Consider the following 19270-nt stretch of genomic DNA (forward strand, 5'->3'; position numbering starts at 1 on the left):
TTGGAGAGTGAGACCTCTGCTGGTAAGCCCGGAGAGAGATTGTTGGGTAGTCAGGGTGGAATCAGGGAGAATTGAATTTTATATTGAGGCCCAGAAAGGTTAGAGAACTTTCCCAGCTGCATTCCTAATATGTGGCTAAGATGAGACCACTTGAAATGCTCTTCTCAATGCTAGGCCGCTGTGTTTTTTCTGGGTTTAACAGCAAGTCACCTGTCTGGGCCTTAAGTAGCTGCTGCGAAGTGGTGTTGATCCCAGACTCAGAACCATCTTATCACAGTTGTGGGGTTAACTTTCATGGGGGTTATTCAATAATATCATCTGAAATGGCCTAGACATATCCTAGCCAACTTTTCAGAAACCATCAGTTTGTGTGTTTTTGATAAAATCATTATATTTAATTTGCTTTACTCTTTCTCAACTTAGCAGATGAGATGCCATTGCTGTAGTGTATTTAGTTTTCTAAAATACAAATATTGTATTTCTAAAATACAAATCAGTGTATGAACAGGACATGTGGCAATCTGAATTTAGCTTGTTGTAGAGCACAAATCATCCCATAGTAACAATCTACAGCTGTCAAACAGCTTCTCCTCCCCGACGTCTACTAACGTAAGGAAAATATAACTGCATTATATTATCACATTATATGCTAACGTGAGTGTGGACAAAACTGTCTGTGGGTTGCCATGACAACCCCGATGAAGCTAAAACTAAAGATGGTATTCACGATGCCTGTTTACCTAGAGTTTATTTTGTCTTGTAGGCTCTTCAATGGCCAACAAGGAATCATTATTCAAAACTTCAGCACAAGGTCCATTCTCACTGTTACCAATGTGACCCAAGAGCATTTCGGCAACTATACTTGTGTGGCTGCCAACAAGCTCGGCACAACCAACGCGAGCCTGCCTCTCAACCGTAAGTAACACGGTATTGCCAAAACGCTCCCGGGGGCCCCTTGGCTCCTGACCATCAGCAGAGATAACACCTGAGAATGGCGTATGTTCATTTGAGAACTCAGCCTGATGTGACACATCCCTTACGCAGAGGAGACTTGGCCCCTAAATGGTATGGGTGTTGGAGAATTTTTGAATCCCTATTGAAGTCTACATGTGTTTAGAAAGATATCTTAGAGCTGAGAAAAGGGAAAAATTACCTAAATAATAGGACCCACTGAAAAATGTCTTCTGACTGAAGATGGTTTGGTGGGCTTTTGTTTTTTTTGTTTTGTTTTGTTTTTAAAAATGTGTTACATTAGCCTGAAGCATAGGTTGATTTTGGCTGAATTTACTCTTGGTTGGTTTTCTTTAGACATTCATCTTGGAATAGTGAGAATTTCACATGCCATATGTAAAATGAAAGAGTAAGTAAATGATCATGGACAGAGTATTTTATCCATATAGATGTTTTTACTCAAAACTGTATTTGAAATGCAGCTTAAGGTTTTGCTAAAATAAATACTATATTTCTAATATATCTTGGTTCCTAAGGTCTAGAAATGAAAAAGGAAGAACGAACATGAGGATTAGGTGAAGGGAGTGAAACCTAAGCTGATGTTTTCTCTTACAATTACTCTTAGTGTTTTTTAGGAGCTGAATAAACAACACATTTTCATAACCATAAAATAGTCCTAATTTTGAAGTGGAGTATTTCTCAAAATGTTCAAAGATTAGGCAGTATATACTGTCTTTTCAGTTCCACAAAGTTATCTGAATCATCCTTATCTTTTATAGTTAATATTTTTATAGTAAGCTGACATACATATATTTATGTTATCATCCTGTGATATTAAGCTGTTTCTGAAAAATGCGAATATTGTGTAATTCATTACAGACATGATCACTTCCATTTTGCAGAAGGATGGGATGTATAATACTTCTACTACTTAAAAATATAAGAAGTTTCATGATTTATGAACTTGGAATTACCACAATTAAAGTACTTCTGATGTTAAATAAAATATATTAGTTGTTAATAGAAAATAATCACTTGAAAAGCATTTGCTCTCTATGCACTTTAAAAACAACACATCACTTATTATTCCAGCTTAATATTACTTAATATTTCTTAATACCCCCACTCTGAAAAACACTGCTTGCCATGCAATAGCCATAGTATAATAAACTTGCTTAAGTTTCTTCCATGAGGATGATTTATTTAGTGTAATTATGAATAATATAAACCATTAAAAATATTACAGAGCAGTGTGAATTCCAATTTAATATAAATATTGATACTTCTTTGGTATACTATTAATATTTTAAATGATTTACATATTCAAGAACCTGAAAGAATAAATGAATTAAAAAGACAAAGTAAAGAAAAATTTAAAGCTTAATAACACATTAACTTTTTGCTGTTTGAATTTCTAAAACACATTCTGACTTTTGAAACTGAAACATTAATGAGTATGACAAATTAAGAACAAATGTCACTTACTTAAGTGTTTGTGGTGCTCTGGCAACCTTAACACAATCATTTGGAAATAATGCATTGATGAAAGGGCTTCTAAGCATGGTGTCTTCAGAATGGACTCTAATCATCTCCCTTTGCCACTGGCTTCCTGGATGTAGAGGTGCTACGAAATACTAGCGCAATTTGATTAATTTGTCAACAAAGACATAGTATGCAAATCTTATCTGTAATTATGAGCATAGCCCTAGAAGTCTGAAAAATGTCTATATATTCAGAATTCTTGTATGACCTCATTTGAAGCTCTTACTTCACTGAGCATCTCTGTTTGTACAATAATTATCTGTATATGCTTTTCATCTCTCTCCAGTATTTGTTTGTTAAGACTATAGGATCAATACCTGATTCATTATGTTCTCTCTCATATCACCAAGCAGGGTGCTTGCTATTTAATAGGTAATCAATAAATCTTTAGGGAATAAATGAATTTGTTAAACATTGAATAAGTGATTAAATGGCTAATGAATAAATGAATGAACTGGGTTTTAGATGTAAAACATGTATTTGTGATCTCTAGATATGCAAGGCAATAGCAGGAGGATTACAAGTAACACTTATTGTGAGCTTACTGTAGACCAGATATCATTCTAATCTCTTTATATGAATTTGTTCATTTAATTCTGTGATCCAAAGAGGTAAATTCTATAATTTACTTCTTACAAATGAGGAAACTAAGATGAAGAGAGATTAAAAGTATGACCAAAGTCAAATGGTTAATAAGTGACAAAGCAAAACCCTGAATCCCTCAGGTCTTGCTCCAGAGCCCAAGTTTTTAACTCTTACATTTCCCTGCCTCTTACTATGAATGTAAAAGCATCAATGGAGTGAAAGATAAATTGCATCATTTGCAACATATTCTTCCAAAGCTAAACCCTATACATATAACATATTTGTCCTTCTTGTGTTTTTTATCAACTTTTTTTTTAATAATTTAGGGTGCTATTCTTCAACATATAAAACTTTTTAAAACAAGTGTTTAGATGTAAACAGCATATACCAGATATCAAATTTAAATATATGAAAGATGAATGGGCTCAATGTTTGACTGAAAACTGACACAAAAATGAGACTCAGGGCCATTTAAACACACGCTTTTATGGCATTTTAAATCTCTTTGGATGGTACAGTTATCCAACACAGGCATTGTGAATCTACAAACTGTTTTATGGGGAAAGGCAGCTTTCTTGAAGTCCACGTGATGCTAGCTGGAAAGTGCACTATGTCACTTGAGAAGAGCTTCTGTCAGCTCTTCACAAGGTCTATGAATGGGAGAGTCTTCAACCTCTAAATTGATCCAAGACTAGCAGTCAGTCCTAAGCTCATCTAGTATTGGCCTATGACCAGCTGTTAAAAACCTATTGCTGAATATCAGCCCTTCCTATAGTTAAGGGAGTGTGTAAAGCTAGCTTGCCCACTTTCTTGTCCAAGAGAAAAGAAATAGACGCCAAAAAGTCTGCCATTTGTGTACATGGTGATATTTGGAACATGCCATGAATAAGAAAATTTCCATGTTTTCGTTGTTTGTATCCCTGATAGTTCATACACTCAAAGACAGGGTTATCAGAAATGTGAGTTGCTAGTATAGTGTTTATACATAGCAAACACTCAAACTGATTGATAATAGCTTTCTAACAGAGCTTTAGCCATTAGGAATCAGCTCCCCAGCCATAACTACGTAGGATAGATTTTGGACTGATACAGTCTACTCCTGGTTTGTAACAACTTGCATTTCCTAGATCATCAAGAAGACAGAAGGCAAGAAGCTATAATTTAGAGCTTTGCTATAACTAAGACCATCAAAAAAAAAAAAAACTATTCAACATTCTTTGGGGGGTGTGTGTGTGTTTCACATAAAATGAGTCAAGCAGGACTTTGTTTGAATCCCAGTTTTACTCCATATCAGTTATGTGCGACTTTATGAGTAAGCAAATGCCAAAGCCTCAGTAAATTCATTGATAAAATGAGGGCAATACCAGCTCCCATCTATAGGATAAAAATTAAATGGGATGATGCATGTAAAGGATTTATTACTCAGCCTGGAACAAAATAAACAATAAATGTTAGCCATTGTTATTATATCATATCCTCTAAGAGCACTCAGTTCACAAAGCAATATATAGATGGCTGACCTTATTTGTTGACCCAGTGCCCAACACTTTACTACGGGTTTAGATGGTAAACTGTCCCTGGCAAGCCAGGGGGAAGGCAGGCGAATCTGAAATAATGTCCCAACTCTAGCTCATAACTTAACCTCATCCTTGGTCAGCACAGGAAGCAGGCTTTGTGGTACTAATTCCAGATTAAATATGATGTTTGCCGCATAGAAGTTCAGACATCTAGGAGATTCAAAGAGTGAAGGCAAAACTAAAATAATTATTCTATTTTCAGTCTCGAATAATTTATTCAATACCAACCTTCATTCATCATAGAAACATTGACTGCCTCCAGTGTACAAAGCACCATACTCAATGTTGAAAAGAAAAGAATTAATTGATCTGGAAACTGATCCTCAGAGAGTTCTCAGATGAATGCAAGGAGAGAGAGAAGACCCAGAGAACTGTAATGCAGTACAGGAACAATAGCATCCTAAGGCAGAGAAGAGGCTCTTAGTCTGGTCTTGAGGGCTAGGAAAGGACTGTCACCCAGAGTAGGTAATATCACCATGAGAATTATAACTAAGGTACAACTCGAAATACCATTTTAGCCACCACTGTGTCATTTTCAAAGGCAGAAGTTTGCAGAGTTCATTCAAGAACAATCATGAGCACAGTGTGCAATGGCACAAATGAGAGAACGACCAACCCAGTCCCAGTGACAGGGGGTAAGCTGTAGAGATGACTCTTGAACAAAGTACATGGCAGGACTGAGCCTGGGTATGAAATGATAAAGGGGTTGGGAGTGGGAATACTCTGATATGAAGCAGCTACTGTAAAGACATGGCAGTATGAAACAATCTGATACATTTGAAGACATGGTAGTATCTTCATGTGGTGAGAATAAAAGGTGGGAGAAGAGACTACTGAGAGATGACTGGACAAATTGGTAGAATTAAGACAGGAAGGGCCGCAAATGAGCTTGGACTTTATCCTTCTGGTTCTGGAGAGCCATTGAAGGGTTTTTAATAAAGGAAGGATACGAACAGATTTTCTTTCTGAAAGACATTCTTAGGTAATGTGAGGGCTCAACCCAGGTATTAGACTGACAAGGAGATAATTGCAAAAAAAGAGGGGCAGAGGTGAGAGAGGAGAGAGAAATCAGGAGAGAGGAGTTAATGACCAAATGTGGAGAGAATAAGAAAGGAACTGTAGGAATCCAGGTAACTCCCAACATTTAGTTGGGTAAGATTAACCAGGATAGAACATGAGAAGAGGATTAGCATTTTCAGATGTGGGGAGAAGGCAGAAATTGAAAGAAGAAAAGTGACTTTAATTTTAGAGATTTAAAGAAGAAAAGTGCCTCAATTAGAGGCAATGTTCAGTAGGTAGCTGGATGTAAAGTCCAGAATGGAGATGCGATTTCGAAGTTATCAGAATGGAAGTGGTCATTTCAGTCATGTATAGCAAAAAGCTGAGCAAGGACCAAAATCCAAGTAAAATCAGCAGTGAGCAGAAGAGTTGAAACACCCTGTAGAGGCTCATGGATTCAGTGTGGACAGAGATGCCAGAGGAAGATCAGTGTCATATAAGGCACAGGAGGAGACTCCTTCAAGAAGAGGGTTGGTCAGCAGTGTTCAATGCTACAGCAGATCAGAAAAGTCTGAAAATCAACCACTGAGATGAAGAACACAGGCTGATGATCTGCCTTGACACTTTAGTCGCTGGTCTGAATTGGGCTTGCTTTATGATTAATAGGTCCAATGGCCGTGTCTACATCAACCACTCCCTGACCGGCAATGTCAAAGATGCAGGACATCAGTCTTTGGTGATGCTTCTTGTTTTTCTGCAAGCCTCCCTCATTCTCCATTTGCTAGCCTCTTTTCTCACATTTTTCTTCAGTCCCAGAGAAACAAGAAAGGACTGATTTAAAATGAAGTCACCTTAAACCCCTTTGCCTTCCACGGCCTGTAGGCTTTCGACTATAATAGTAAGAGGACTATAATTCTAAGCAGGGATGTTAGTAACTTCATCAATAGAATTACTTTACGTAAAGAATATATAATTTCTCAAGTTAGGGGAAAGCAAAATTTATGTTAGGAAAACTACAGGAAACCTAGTATACAATGAATCCCTCACCTTCTAAATTATCTGTCCAGAAATTTCTGAAATATAACCTGCAATGAAAACATCTGTGTATGTGTGTGTGTGTGTGTGAAAGAGAGAGAGAGAGAGAGAGAGAGAGAGTATCTGTAGATCAGTGTAGACCAGCCTCAAGGAGCAAGTGCTTTAACAAAATTAATAATAGATGACAGCATGCCAACTATTCATAGCAAAATTCCTTATTAAGTAAAAAATTTGGGATTCAGAATTATTTGGGATTTTATATTATTTTTCAGTTGTGTTTTTTGTTTCCTGAACATGAGCAACTGAAAGAGATGATTCCTTTAAGTCTTCCCATTAAAGAACGTGAACTGAATGATCCCATCCTGCCATCTATGGGTCCAATTCATCAAATTTACACCATTATTTGGTTGTAATTTAGTAACCAATAGAAGTCATTTCTATAGGTAAAATATGTTGTATATGTTTTGCTTCCCACCTTCTTAAAAAAAACAGATATTCATTATAAGACACAAAGAACCACAATCTAAAGGGAAGTAAGGAAAGAGAATTAGTTAAGAAGGAAAAGATCTTAGCCACATAAACAAAGTGCTTAAAATTCATATAACTTTGGTTTAATACACCTTTCTCCGGGGACCTAATATATGAAAATATTTGGGACAAGTCAAGCTTTAATATTAATAGCCTTTGCATACAGGCCTACACAGATATTAATACTGCTCCAGTGTGTGGGTGCCGAATTCCTCTTTTATGTGTTTCCAAAAGTGGGGAGTGTCAAATCTATTGCTAGAATATAGGTCCTAATGATGTGATAAGGACTTCTCTCCTTTTCTTGTGTGTGTGTGCGTGCGTGCGTGCACACACACGTGCACACACATGCATTTATTCACATAACAAAGCGTTTGCCTCAGAAATATTACACATAAAATATTCAAAGGACTCACCAAAACGTTGTCTTTTCCCTGCCTTAGCAACCCTGTGGAGACAATAATGAAGTTCCAATTTCAAATGTTTTATACAATCAGTGCTATTTAAGTTTCTGGAAAATCTCCTTTCATGTTAGAGGATATTTCTTCCCAGTCTGTTTAATTTGATGGACACCTTCTTTTTGAGATTAAAAAAAAAAGAGTCAGTAGCTGGTATCCAAAAGGAAAATGGAAGAAGCTATTGGAGAAAGTAAGAATGTGGCTGGCATAACAGTTTTTCCTTGTTTAGATCCGACTGAGGCAGGCAAACGTTATTTTTTGACTGATTTGTTGCATATGGAGCCAGCTGTGCCCTTGCAAGTAATATTTCAGCTCTCTGCTTGCTACAAATGTCCCCACATGCCAGTAAGCAACTGTATGGGCTCTCTGTTACTTTTGTGTATTATAATGAACCCTGATTCCATGTGAAAGGTGATACCACAAATTTGAATGATTCATATTTTAGATTGAAATTGATCTCCCCTCCTGGAGCTTAAAAGAGATAGGAATTTCATTTTGGTTGAAAGAGACAGTAATAAATTTAGACTTGGTGATTATTGAAGACAGTGTGCTACGTGAGCCAACTAGCTTTATCCTCACAGCTTTAAGATGTTAATGGAAAGCCCTGCCTGGATGTTCTAGTAATAAATATTTGACAAAAATTAGGTTTGCAGTTGTAGGTAGACTTTGATATAGCTACATCAACCTACTGAATGGCACTCTGCTAAACTGAAATACACACATACATAATCGTCATACACATCATGGAAGTATACAAATTTGCTGAAATGCAGTATGAGGGAAGCAAAAGACTTTTTCCTCCCTGACCTTATTCCTAGAAGCTTTGTGTGTTCTCAAGAAGCTAGACACAATATAGTCATTCAGGGCCATACATGAGAGATGATACCCAAAAGGTTGAAGTAGTCAAAATAACTGTTGGAACCTAAGGTGCTCCAGCTCACCAAATCCCCACTAGTAAGAGCTGAATAGAAAGGCTAACAGTGCTTTAGTTAGCCATGTCAAATGACAGAACTTTAAAGCTAGAGTAGTCTCTGATGTTACCTACTTTCTTGCCAACTTTTTAAAGCAGTGGATTCCTTTCTTTCCCCCAAATAAAACTTGATGCAAGACCTTAATATATAACAAAGATAAAATTGGAGTTCATTTGGTTGATTTGGAGGTAAATGTGGAAAATTCTGTCTTTTGCCTCCATATCACACTGCCCAGTGACCCTGAGGCCCATCAAAAAGCCGCAGAGTTGCACAAGATTAGGCTTGAAAACTTTCAGTCTCGACCAGTTCTTTCACTCTATAGGTGAGGGAACTCAAAGTTGTATATTTTCACAGCAGATCTAAAGCTAGAACTGGCTTAGTTTTTCCTACGCTTGTTCCAATGCTCTTTCCACTACACACGCCAACCACCGAAAGCTTTGGAAGCAAACAGATCTGAGTCGAAGCCGTAGTCTCCCATTTGGGATGCTGGGCAGTTCTTGCAATCCCAATCTTTAAACTTCAGTTGTCTCATCTATAAAATAGGGGAAATAACTTATTTTTATCCTGTTGTGGTGAAGATCAAATGATATAGGATATGTAAAATAGCTAATACAGTGCCTCATTAAATGTCAGTTTCCTTTTCTTTCCTCTCCGATACGGATGATCCAAACATTGAAGCTCAGTCTCTGTAACCCCAGTAACTGTGTAACTTTATCTCACTGGATATTCAAGAACAGCGCTGGTTCTTTAATTCATTTATTCATGTACTTATGTATATCGCTATGATACTGTCTCTTTTATTAGAATTATTAATTAAATCAGCCATGCACATAGGCATTCACTTGTAATGATGAAAAAAAAGTGGTCAGGCTGATAAAGAGGGTTGTACAAGATTAATTACTCTACTGATGTGTTTCTCTCAGGTTAAGAGGCAATTTGACAGCTGCATCCTCAAGCTCGTGGAGCTACACATACATCCCCATGGTTGACAAAGGGTCAGTAAATGCCAAAGGGAGAATGCAGCTTTGGTATTTGCAGTTGTCATTGATCAGCCTTGAAATGTAGCAGGTTTGTGGGAATTAGGTACCAAAAAGATACTGAAAAATCAAAAGGAGTTTCAAAATTAACCATAAAATAGTATTAGGGGTCCTAGCCTAAGAGACAGGCAATTTAGGTTCTTGCCTTTACTTGGACAAGTCCTTAAGTAAAGCACTTAACTCTCTGGCCTCAGTTTCCTCATCTATAAAATGAAGAGGATAAAATAAATAACCAAATTCTCTTTCAGCTATAGTGCTTTAAGAGTCTAAAAAAAATCTATATACATTTAAAAGAAGTAGTATTTATGTATTGGTTGTTATTAAAACCAGCTATACCTACTCCTTAACAAAGTAGAAAGGCTGCCAATATTTTCCCCTTCTGTACATTTTTGTCATTGAACACGAAATTATTTTTTATTGACAAAAAAAAAGCATTTTAATGTGTTTTGCTCTGTGGTGAGTCTCCATAAAGTTTAGCTCAATAGCACTGCTGGTCTAATCATTTTGTCATCTCTACAAAGAATTTTACTCTCCAGGGAAATTTCCTTTTATGTTCACAGTTCCAATTCTGTCGGCCAATAACCTATGAAAAGGCACTAGAATAGATCTCCTTGCTTGCTATTCCACAAAACTCTGACCCTTATAACAAATTAGGCCAAAATGTGACCTTGCATATATGGGAGTCGTGGCTATTAAGATTTTGTAAAAATGAAAACATGCCAACATTTCCAGCTTGAAGAAAAGGTATTACCCGCCTCTACTTTCAGTAGTGCCTTACCCAGTCTTTTCCCTGGCAAAGCATATGGGAGGTCCTGTGAGCGAGTCCCCTCCCAGTGATCTCTAAGTAAGTCTCTTAGAGATTACTTACCCAGCAGGCATTATTTTTGCCGTAGCAGTGACTGGATCCAATAGTTTGAGCATGTGACAAGGTAGCAGTCTGAGCTACTCCCCCACCCCCACTTCGGTGCTGTGTTTCTTTTTCTAAAAAATATAAGTGTGGCCACTCATAGACGATTGGAGATATAAGTGAAGAAAATGATTATTATGAAGTGCTGAGTGCCATTATTATTAAACTTCCCATTTCTCCTCAGGCAACATGAAGCGTAATTAATAGAGCACATCACCAAAAGAAAAAGTAAAGTGAAATTGGATTTTTTTTTCAGTTTTGATGTTCCAAATAAAGGAAAAAAGAGGAAGAATTAACTGTGAAAGCAATGATATTTCAATGGGCCACACTTTCTCTAAAGCACTGTAAATTCTGTTTTAGTAGCCATAAAACTGCTGGGGAAGAGAGCCGAAATGGCACGTCCTCATCGAATGTGTCTATTCAGCATGGACTGGATTTCCTTACTTATAAATATAATTCAGTTGATATTTCTCTCCAGAGACACAAATTAGATATCTGCCCAGTATATACTTAAGTAAGATTTGAATAAATCAAGCAAGACTTGCTTGCATAGAAATGTTACTTCACCTATGGCATGGCCAGAAATTTTTAGTAAGTTGGATTTTTCCAATTTTATCTTTTTTTTTTAAGATTTTATTTATTCATTTGAGACTCGGAGATACAGAAAGAGAGAGAGAGCATGAGCAGGGAGAGAGGCGGAGGGAGAGGGAGAGGCAGGGAGAGGGAGAAGCAAGCTCCCCGCTGAGCCAGGAGCCTGATGCAGGACTTGATCCCAGGACCCCGGGATCATGACCTGAGCTGAAGGCAGACAGACGCTTAACCATCTGAGCCACCCAGGCGCCCTTATCTTTTTTTTTTTTTTTTTTTTTTTACCAGCTTTCTCTTTCAATGATTTTAAAGTAAAGAAGTAGCTCTAAAATGTGGTATTAGATAGTTGCATGCTCTTCAGTTTCCTTTCTTTGATTTTTTTTAAATCAATCCAATTAGTGCATATGTGGAGCAACCTAATTAGTGAGGCAGATCATAATTCTTGTCAAAAAAACTATTAGAGGGGAGCCTGGGTGGCTCAGTCGTTAAGCGTCTGCCTTCGGCTCTGGTCATGGTCCCAGGGTCCTGGGATCGAGCCCCACATTGGGCTCCCTGCTCAGCGGGAAGCCTGCTTCTCCCTCTCCCACTCCCCCTGTTTGTGTTCCTTCTCTCACTTTGTCTCTCTCTGTCAAACAAATAAAATCTTTAAAAAAAAACAAAAACAAAAAAAACTATTAGAGTCACCGCTCAGTCCACTTAGAAGGAATCACAAGTTTTCTAAAATACTTCATAAGACAAGATTTGGCAACGTATTTTTCTAAAACTGGCAGGATTATAGTCCATGTTTTAAGAATTAGTGGTCATACCTGTAGGAAAATTCTTATTTTCTCAAAAAATAATAATTTCTTGGGAGCACTGTAGTTTATGTTATAATGATGTGCTTACCCTAATGTAGATAATATTTACAATCAAACTATTTAACTAGGGAAACACATTTTTAGGAAGACTTGCATAGCTATGAATGCACAACCCTGTAGTCTTGACTCTGCTGGAAAAAGATAAATGGAAAGTGTTTCTCTCAAGCTAGCATATTGCTGTTGGAGTCCATATCTGACATCCTTGCTTACACCCATTTTGAACCACCTCTATCTCTCCAACATCCCTCCTGCCAGCAACACCTGAAAGAATGGGTCTCATATGCCAAAATACTCTTAGACTGCCACACATCACCATCATCATAATCTTCTGTCTGTTATTTACTTTTTTTTCTTTGTTAGCTTATTCTCTGATCCTTTCTCCTTCTTCCTCTTGTTTTTATATATTTTGAAAAGATAAAAGACATTATTACTCACATATTATTATACATTCACATGCCTTCTGGATCATGCCCTCTTTTTTTTTTTTTTTTTCTTTTTCTTGCTCTCATTTTTCCTCAACTGCAGGACTTAATCATCACCAAAACAGATAAGTAGATGCTTCTCTAACCAGGAATAGAGATTTGGGATAGAACTGAACAGCCTCAGAATAGGCAGCTCAAAAATTGCTTTTGAAAGCTTCATCACCGAAAATGTAATCAAACTTAGCTTACCCAAAATTGATTTAAGTTGCAGCCTAAGGGCCAACCTCAGACCACGGCAGCGTTCACACTTGCATCGATTCTGCCCGCAATCGAATTACTCAGCAATTCTGTGCACTTTCAGCTCTAGCCCCGGAGTGCAAATGGCCAATTTGGGAAGCAACCTGGTTGTGCCTGAAATTCGCAGGAAGGTTTTCTCATACATTACTGGGAAAAAGCAGGCTTACTTTTTAAAAAATAGTCTCAGTCACAGAATTGGCTGCCCAAAGCATCTTTTGTTTGTTTGTTTTTTTATGTTTGTTTTGATGTGAGAAAACTGCTTCTCCCAGAGAATCTCTTCCGACTGAAAAGATGAGTTCGAATCTTAAGATACGTGTACTAAAATTTAGAGAAAATGAAAATTAATGATGAAAAAGGCAGTATAGTATTCTACTATTAGATAAAGGGAAAGGTCATATACACATTGTATTTTATAGTTCTAGATGCAGCAGTTAAAGAAAAAAGCAAAACATGTTTACTGTGATGTAAGAAAAGAACCTTCTACAAGTATCCATAGAATTGTATTCTATGACAACACATCCCACCCTTCCTTGCCAAAATATTTTATAGGATTAGCACAAAAAAATTATAAATACTTTTCTAGGACATAGCAGGCTTTTGTTATGCATTTTTATTTTTCATATTTACCACCTTGTACTGTAAATTAATTGTATATCATCTATCCTCCTCACAAAACTCCTTTGTTTTTCTACATAAACCTTCCTATCTTTATGTATTTATTTTCCATATTTGTAATTATAGTATAGATTGAATTTTATACCTTGCAAAAACTTCCCCATATCTATTCAATCTTACTTAATAAAAATTTTATGGCTTTGCTATTATATGGTGGTGCATAGGTAGAAATGTAACTGAAACAAAGGATGTGTATCACAAAATTTACAAATAATAATAAAATGTGCTATACACTTTATTGTAAATTCCATACAGCTAATTCCCTCTCATAGAATCCTTTTATTGATTTTTGCCAAAATCATGTATCTGTAGCCAACTATGGCTGCAATTCAATCATGATTTGGTAAGTGGAGTTGTATCCCAACTATGAGTATTATTCTGATATGAATGTCTGTTGCTATTTTTATTTATGATAATGAGTAAGATGAAAGTAACCTCTTTGCTGAAACAAATAACAGTTTTAGATCCTGAGAGAAAATTCTCTCAATTTTTTGTTCTACTTATGATGTAATGGCTACATACAATATACTTTTATGTTTAATTTCCAATAACATTTTCACCATCATTTTCTTAAATGTAACCGTCAACAACAATAACAAAAAAATCAACCCCTAATTTGGAGCATTTCCCCATTTCCCTGGTGCAAATATCCCCATCATGCAGATTTCAAGCTACCAAATGATGTCACTGAATGCAAAGTTGGACAAGTGTGTACAGTTATCACACCATGATACAATATTTCCACAATACCGATATAATGTAAAACACCTGAGGACCATAGATAATAGTAAAAATATCATAAAAACATTTTGAAATAATGAGATTTGAGTAGTTATGACATATTTTTAATATAATTTATTTAATTGTAAGCTTATATAACCTAATTTTAAACAAAAGCAATGTTTAGCAAACTGCTCACATTCCTTCAGGTTAAACAGTTGGCTCTCATGACCTGATACAAGCCAGTTTCAACATGCCTCTATTTACGCAAGTGAATATAAAGGAAAACTTGGCTTCCCCATACACAACCTGCAGGGTTCTAGGCAAACTACATAACCTCTCTTATCTTCAATGTACTCATTTAAATGGAGTTAATCATACTTGGCTCACATGGAGGTGGGACGATCTTATACGTTAAACAAGATACATGTTTATATACACTTGGTGCGTGGTAGGGATTCATCCATTAGTTGTCTTTCCTTTACCTCTTATATAACTCCAATCCCCCTCGTTATATCTCTAATTTCCTTTACTGTGAGGTAGGGATAATTTGATAGAGTATCTCCAAATCACTATAATGACCCCTTACAGAGTTGTGATTTTTTCTGTCTCTGCGATAAGCTCATGCATACCCAAGTGCCCACATCTACATGAAGCATTTCCTGTTTACATTTGCTGCAACACAAAATATTTCCCTCTTAGAATTGAGTCTATTACTATGCCTCATTCCTGCTTTACACTAGTTCTTTTTATTTTATTTTATTTTATTATGTTGTTAGTCACCATTCATTACATCATTAGTTTTTGATGTAGTGTTCCATGATTCATTGTTTGCGTATAATACCCAGTGCTCCATTCAATACGTGCCCCCCTTAATACCCATCACCAGGCTAACCCATCTCCCTACCCCTCCCCTCTAGAACCCTCAGTTTGTTTCTCAGAGTCCACAGTCTCTCATGGTTTGTCTCCCCCTCCGATTTTCCCCCCTTCATTTTTCCCTTTCTACTATCTTCCTTTTTTTTTTTTTTTTTAACATATAATGTATTATTTGTTTCAGAGGTACAGGTCTGTGATTCAACAGTCTTACACAATTTAGCACATACCCTCCCCAACATCTATCACCCAGCCACCCCATCCCTCCCACCCCCCACCACTCCAGCAACCCTCAGTTTGTTTCCTGAGATTAAGAATTCCTCACACTAGTTCTTAAGCAACATTTTAGACCAAAGTTGTGAAGCCTCAGGGGAAGCTTATCTTGTAATGTTTGAATTCTATGAAGCCAAAAAGAAAAATACATTACCTGCTCATAAAACATTTTCGGTGTGTCATATTAACATCACAACAGATTTCAGACTCAGCGCTGTCTCTCCTAGAACCTGGCTAGAGTCAGGGGAAGAGGAATACATATTTTGAGTTGCTTTGAATTAGGTGGAATCTGTTTCCTTTTACCCTCCAAAAATAACTTCAAGTGTTTTGTTTCCTTATTATTCTTACCTGCTTAAAGCAAGAAAATTATAATTTGTAGACTGCATACTTCGGGACGTGAAATTAAACAGTAATGTTATCATTTTAAAACTTCAGTATCCGCTTATTCAATTTTTTGACTATCTAAATGCCTAGTCTCGTGCTATGTTGGGAGTACAAAGGTGAGCTGATAAGACTTGGCTCCTAACCTTTTAAAGACTACTATTTTTGATGGGAAGTTTGGAGACAGAAGCAGTTACCACAAAATGTGGTAAATTCCTAGAGGTGAGAGACAGAATGCCAAATATGAATGAATAAAAGAAATTTCATATGGCTGGAGCACAGAAGACAATGAAGGGAAAAGTGAGCAGACACAAGAAGGAAAGAAAGACAGATACTAGCTTGTAAATAGCCTCGTAAGTATATCCTACCTTCTTTTAATGTGTTATACAAATGTCATCAGCCAAAAACATTTTTTTCATATACCATTGATAGCTTTGAAAATGTGAGTGACAGAAGAACCAAATACTTATTACTGAAATATTGTGATACTTTGGTTCTTAAGATGTTTCACCATACATGTGAAACAACCCCAGTTACCAAGATAAAGACTACTTTTGGCCTGAGCTTTAATTTCTCTGCAGTGTTTAGCAGTCCTCAGACACATATACTTATTTGTCATTTCCTCATATATTTCTAGAAAATCATATATACTTATGTCAACTTTCATTTAAAGGAAGAGCAGTTACTTCACTCTCCTGACCTATTTTGCTGATCAAATAGTAAAATAATTAGTACTGAACTATTTAATGAGATGTTTAACCTTTTTCTAATATAGTGTTCCCTAACTTTTTTCTAGGACACTGTTAATCTATTCACTTATACATACTATAATTGTTTGGTCTAATCTTTTTTTCCTTCAAATTACATAGGATGTTGCAAGAAGCTCTCCAAAGAAACTTTGTAACAAAATCTATCATCTCTGGCTACTGTAATAAAGTTAAATACTCTTGCCCTTGAATGAACCCATGAAGAACTTTCCTATGTATTTTTTTTTTTTTTAGATTTTTTATTTTATTATTTATTTGAGACAGAGAGAATGAGGGACAGAGAGCATGAGAGGGAGGAGGGTCAGAGGGAGAAGCAGACTCCCTGCCGAGCAGGGAGCCCGATGCGGGACTCGATCCAGGGACTCCAGGATCATGACCTGAGCCGAAGGCAGTCACTTAACCAACTGAGCCACCCAGGCGTCCAAGAACTTTCCTATGTAGACTTATAACACATTATCTCCTGATTAGAAAATCACCTGATTAGTAAGGTCACAATGACAGTTGATAGCTAAACATTAAAAATTATTTTCATGTCCTGGAAAATAGCCCATTAGTTACCGTCTATTATATGCAATGAAATATCCAGCATAGTATGTACTTTCCCCAGTCCCAGACCAAGGAAGAGTTAAGCTCTCCAGAAGAATTGCCTTTGTTTTTCTCTGTGTTTTGTTTTGTTTTGCTTTAGTTTTTAATAACCGATATCTCCAGTCCCATCTTTCAATTGGTTTTGATAGGAATTGGGTGAGAGAGCTAAGATGGCTTAGCACAAGCCCAGCTGCACTGTTAATCAGCAAGTCAATAAAAATGCCAGTGTACTCCACCCTCTACTAACAGCTGGAGGGTAAAGATGAGAGGATAGAGAAGTATGAGGAGAAAAGTATAGCAGCCTCTGTTTGGTACAGCTGGTATGAGATCGGACTTAGTATCTAGGTTCAATTAGAGAATGAGGAAAGGCAAAATGTAATGCAGTGCTCTATCTAGATAAGATAATTATGGCTTTGGGAGTTCAGAAACAGGGAGTATCAAGGCACTGGGAAAAAAAAAATAACTCCAAGCCAGTATTCTGCTGATGGGGATTCAGAATCATTATCTTCAAATACAAAGACAACATTATTATCTTTTGTGATTTACAATTGTTGAATTCAATGTGAGATAGGCCTAACTCTTAAAAGTTCTGAAAAATACTGTGTTCTGTTGCTGTTGTTATTGTCATTGTTTATGGAAGAAAGTGCAGCAAAGTGACAAGCTTACACAGAGGACAATTTCAGACTGGAAATGGTGCCAATAGATGGAAAACAGAAAAAAAATCTGGAATCTATTATAGTGATTGGAAATGATTCTTTTAACTATGCATGTGAGTGTGTGTGTGAGTGTATCTGTGTGTAAGGCTAAATTAAAAATCACCTAACATTGATTTTAGTTCTTCATGACCATCATGTGTACCGTTGATAACCTATACGTTCTAAAAGACCACCAGATGCATAGTCATTGAAGTACTTGTTTATACTTGTCATTTCAGAGGAGTTTGGTTGTTCCCCCAGCATTGTTGGTAGCTTATTGGTGGTGGCCACCATGTTGTAGGCTTCTTCAGAGGTGAACCTTTAAAGCTATAAAATTCTAACATTTGTTATTTAACATGACCTTTGAAAAATGTCTAAAACAAAGGTCTAGAAACAAAAGCAAATTATTTTATCTATATTCTACTTTACCATTAAAATTCTGTTGAACCAAAGTGCTGAGAGACCTTCCACAAAGAAGGGCTGTATTCCAAAAATAATTTATCGATGCTTATTCATTAATATTAAAATCCTGTGAGACTTGACCACAAAATTTTAAAATCTGTGAATAACTTTCTAGGTAAGTTTTTAAAGCATCTGTGTTAGGGTTAGGAACAGTTGCAAGTGACAAAACCCAGAAGAGACTTAAACAAAATACTTTATTTCTCTCTCACATGGAAGTCCAGGGCTAGAATGGCATCGTAATATTAAGGACACAGCCTCCTTGCATGATTTTGTTCCACTTTGTACCATCCATTCCCAAGTTAGTTATGGTCCCAAGTATCCCATCCAGTTCAAAGCATAATGTTAGTACTTCAGGCGGTGGGAAGAAGAATAGAGGGGTAGAGATCTTACTCCTTTCTTTTATAAATACTTCCCCAAATCTATACACACTACTTACACTTTTTTTCATGTAAAACAGTGTTTTTATTGTTTTTAAATTAAAACTTGTATATATTTAAGGTGCACAACATGATGATTTGATATATGTATATATCAAAGATATATATATATCACTATATATATAGTTAAATAATTACTACAGTCAAGGTAATTACCATATCTTATTACCACGTAGTTACCACTTTTTGTGTGTGTGATGAGAGCACCTGATATCTAGTGTCTACTCTCATAGAGCAAATTTCCAGTATTTAACACATTATTATTAAGGACAGTCATCATGCTGTACATTAGATCTCTAGACATTCTTCCTGCATAATTGTAACTTTGTATCCTTTGATCAACATCTCCTCCCTGTTTCCCTTACCTCTCTGCTCCTGGAAACCGCTGTTCTACTCTTTGCTTCTATGTATTTGACTTTTTAAAATTCCGCATGTGAAATCATACCTTTTTTTTTTTCTTTCTGTCTAGTTTATTTCACTTAGCATAATATTCTTTGTTAGTGACAACTGAATTCTCTGCCAAAACTGTACTTTTTTTATGGCAGGAAAAGGATACAGTGGAGATTGAGGGACAATTAGTAAGTAATCTTTACTATGATCTATCTGTTTGTGACTCAAACATCCAAGCATGCCCTTCTTCCTCTATATAAA

At 36.5% G+C, this 19270-nt stretch overlaps 1 protein-coding gene across 1 annotated transcript in view; it reads left to right on the forward strand.

Moving 5' to 3' along the window:
- Window positions 1–19270, forward strand: part of NEGR1 (neuronal growth regulator 1) — an 862215-nt gene that overhangs the window by 683214 nt on the left and 159731 nt on the right. The window contains exon 6 of the mRNA XM_045897413.3: window positions 764–915. Within this exon, the coding sequence (XP_045753369.1) occupies window positions 764–915 (152 nt within the window). The remainder of the gene's footprint in view (window positions 1–763; window positions 916–19270) is intronic.

This window comes from Mirounga angustirostris, unplaced genomic scaffold, assembly GCF_029215605.1.
Source record: "Mirounga angustirostris isolate CCGP_5_RB_7025 unplaced genomic scaffold, mMirAng1.0.hap1 SCAF_4, whole genome shotgun sequence".
In the NCBI taxonomy this organism is placed as follows: Eukaryota; Metazoa; Chordata; class Mammalia; order Carnivora; family Phocidae; genus Mirounga; species Mirounga angustirostris.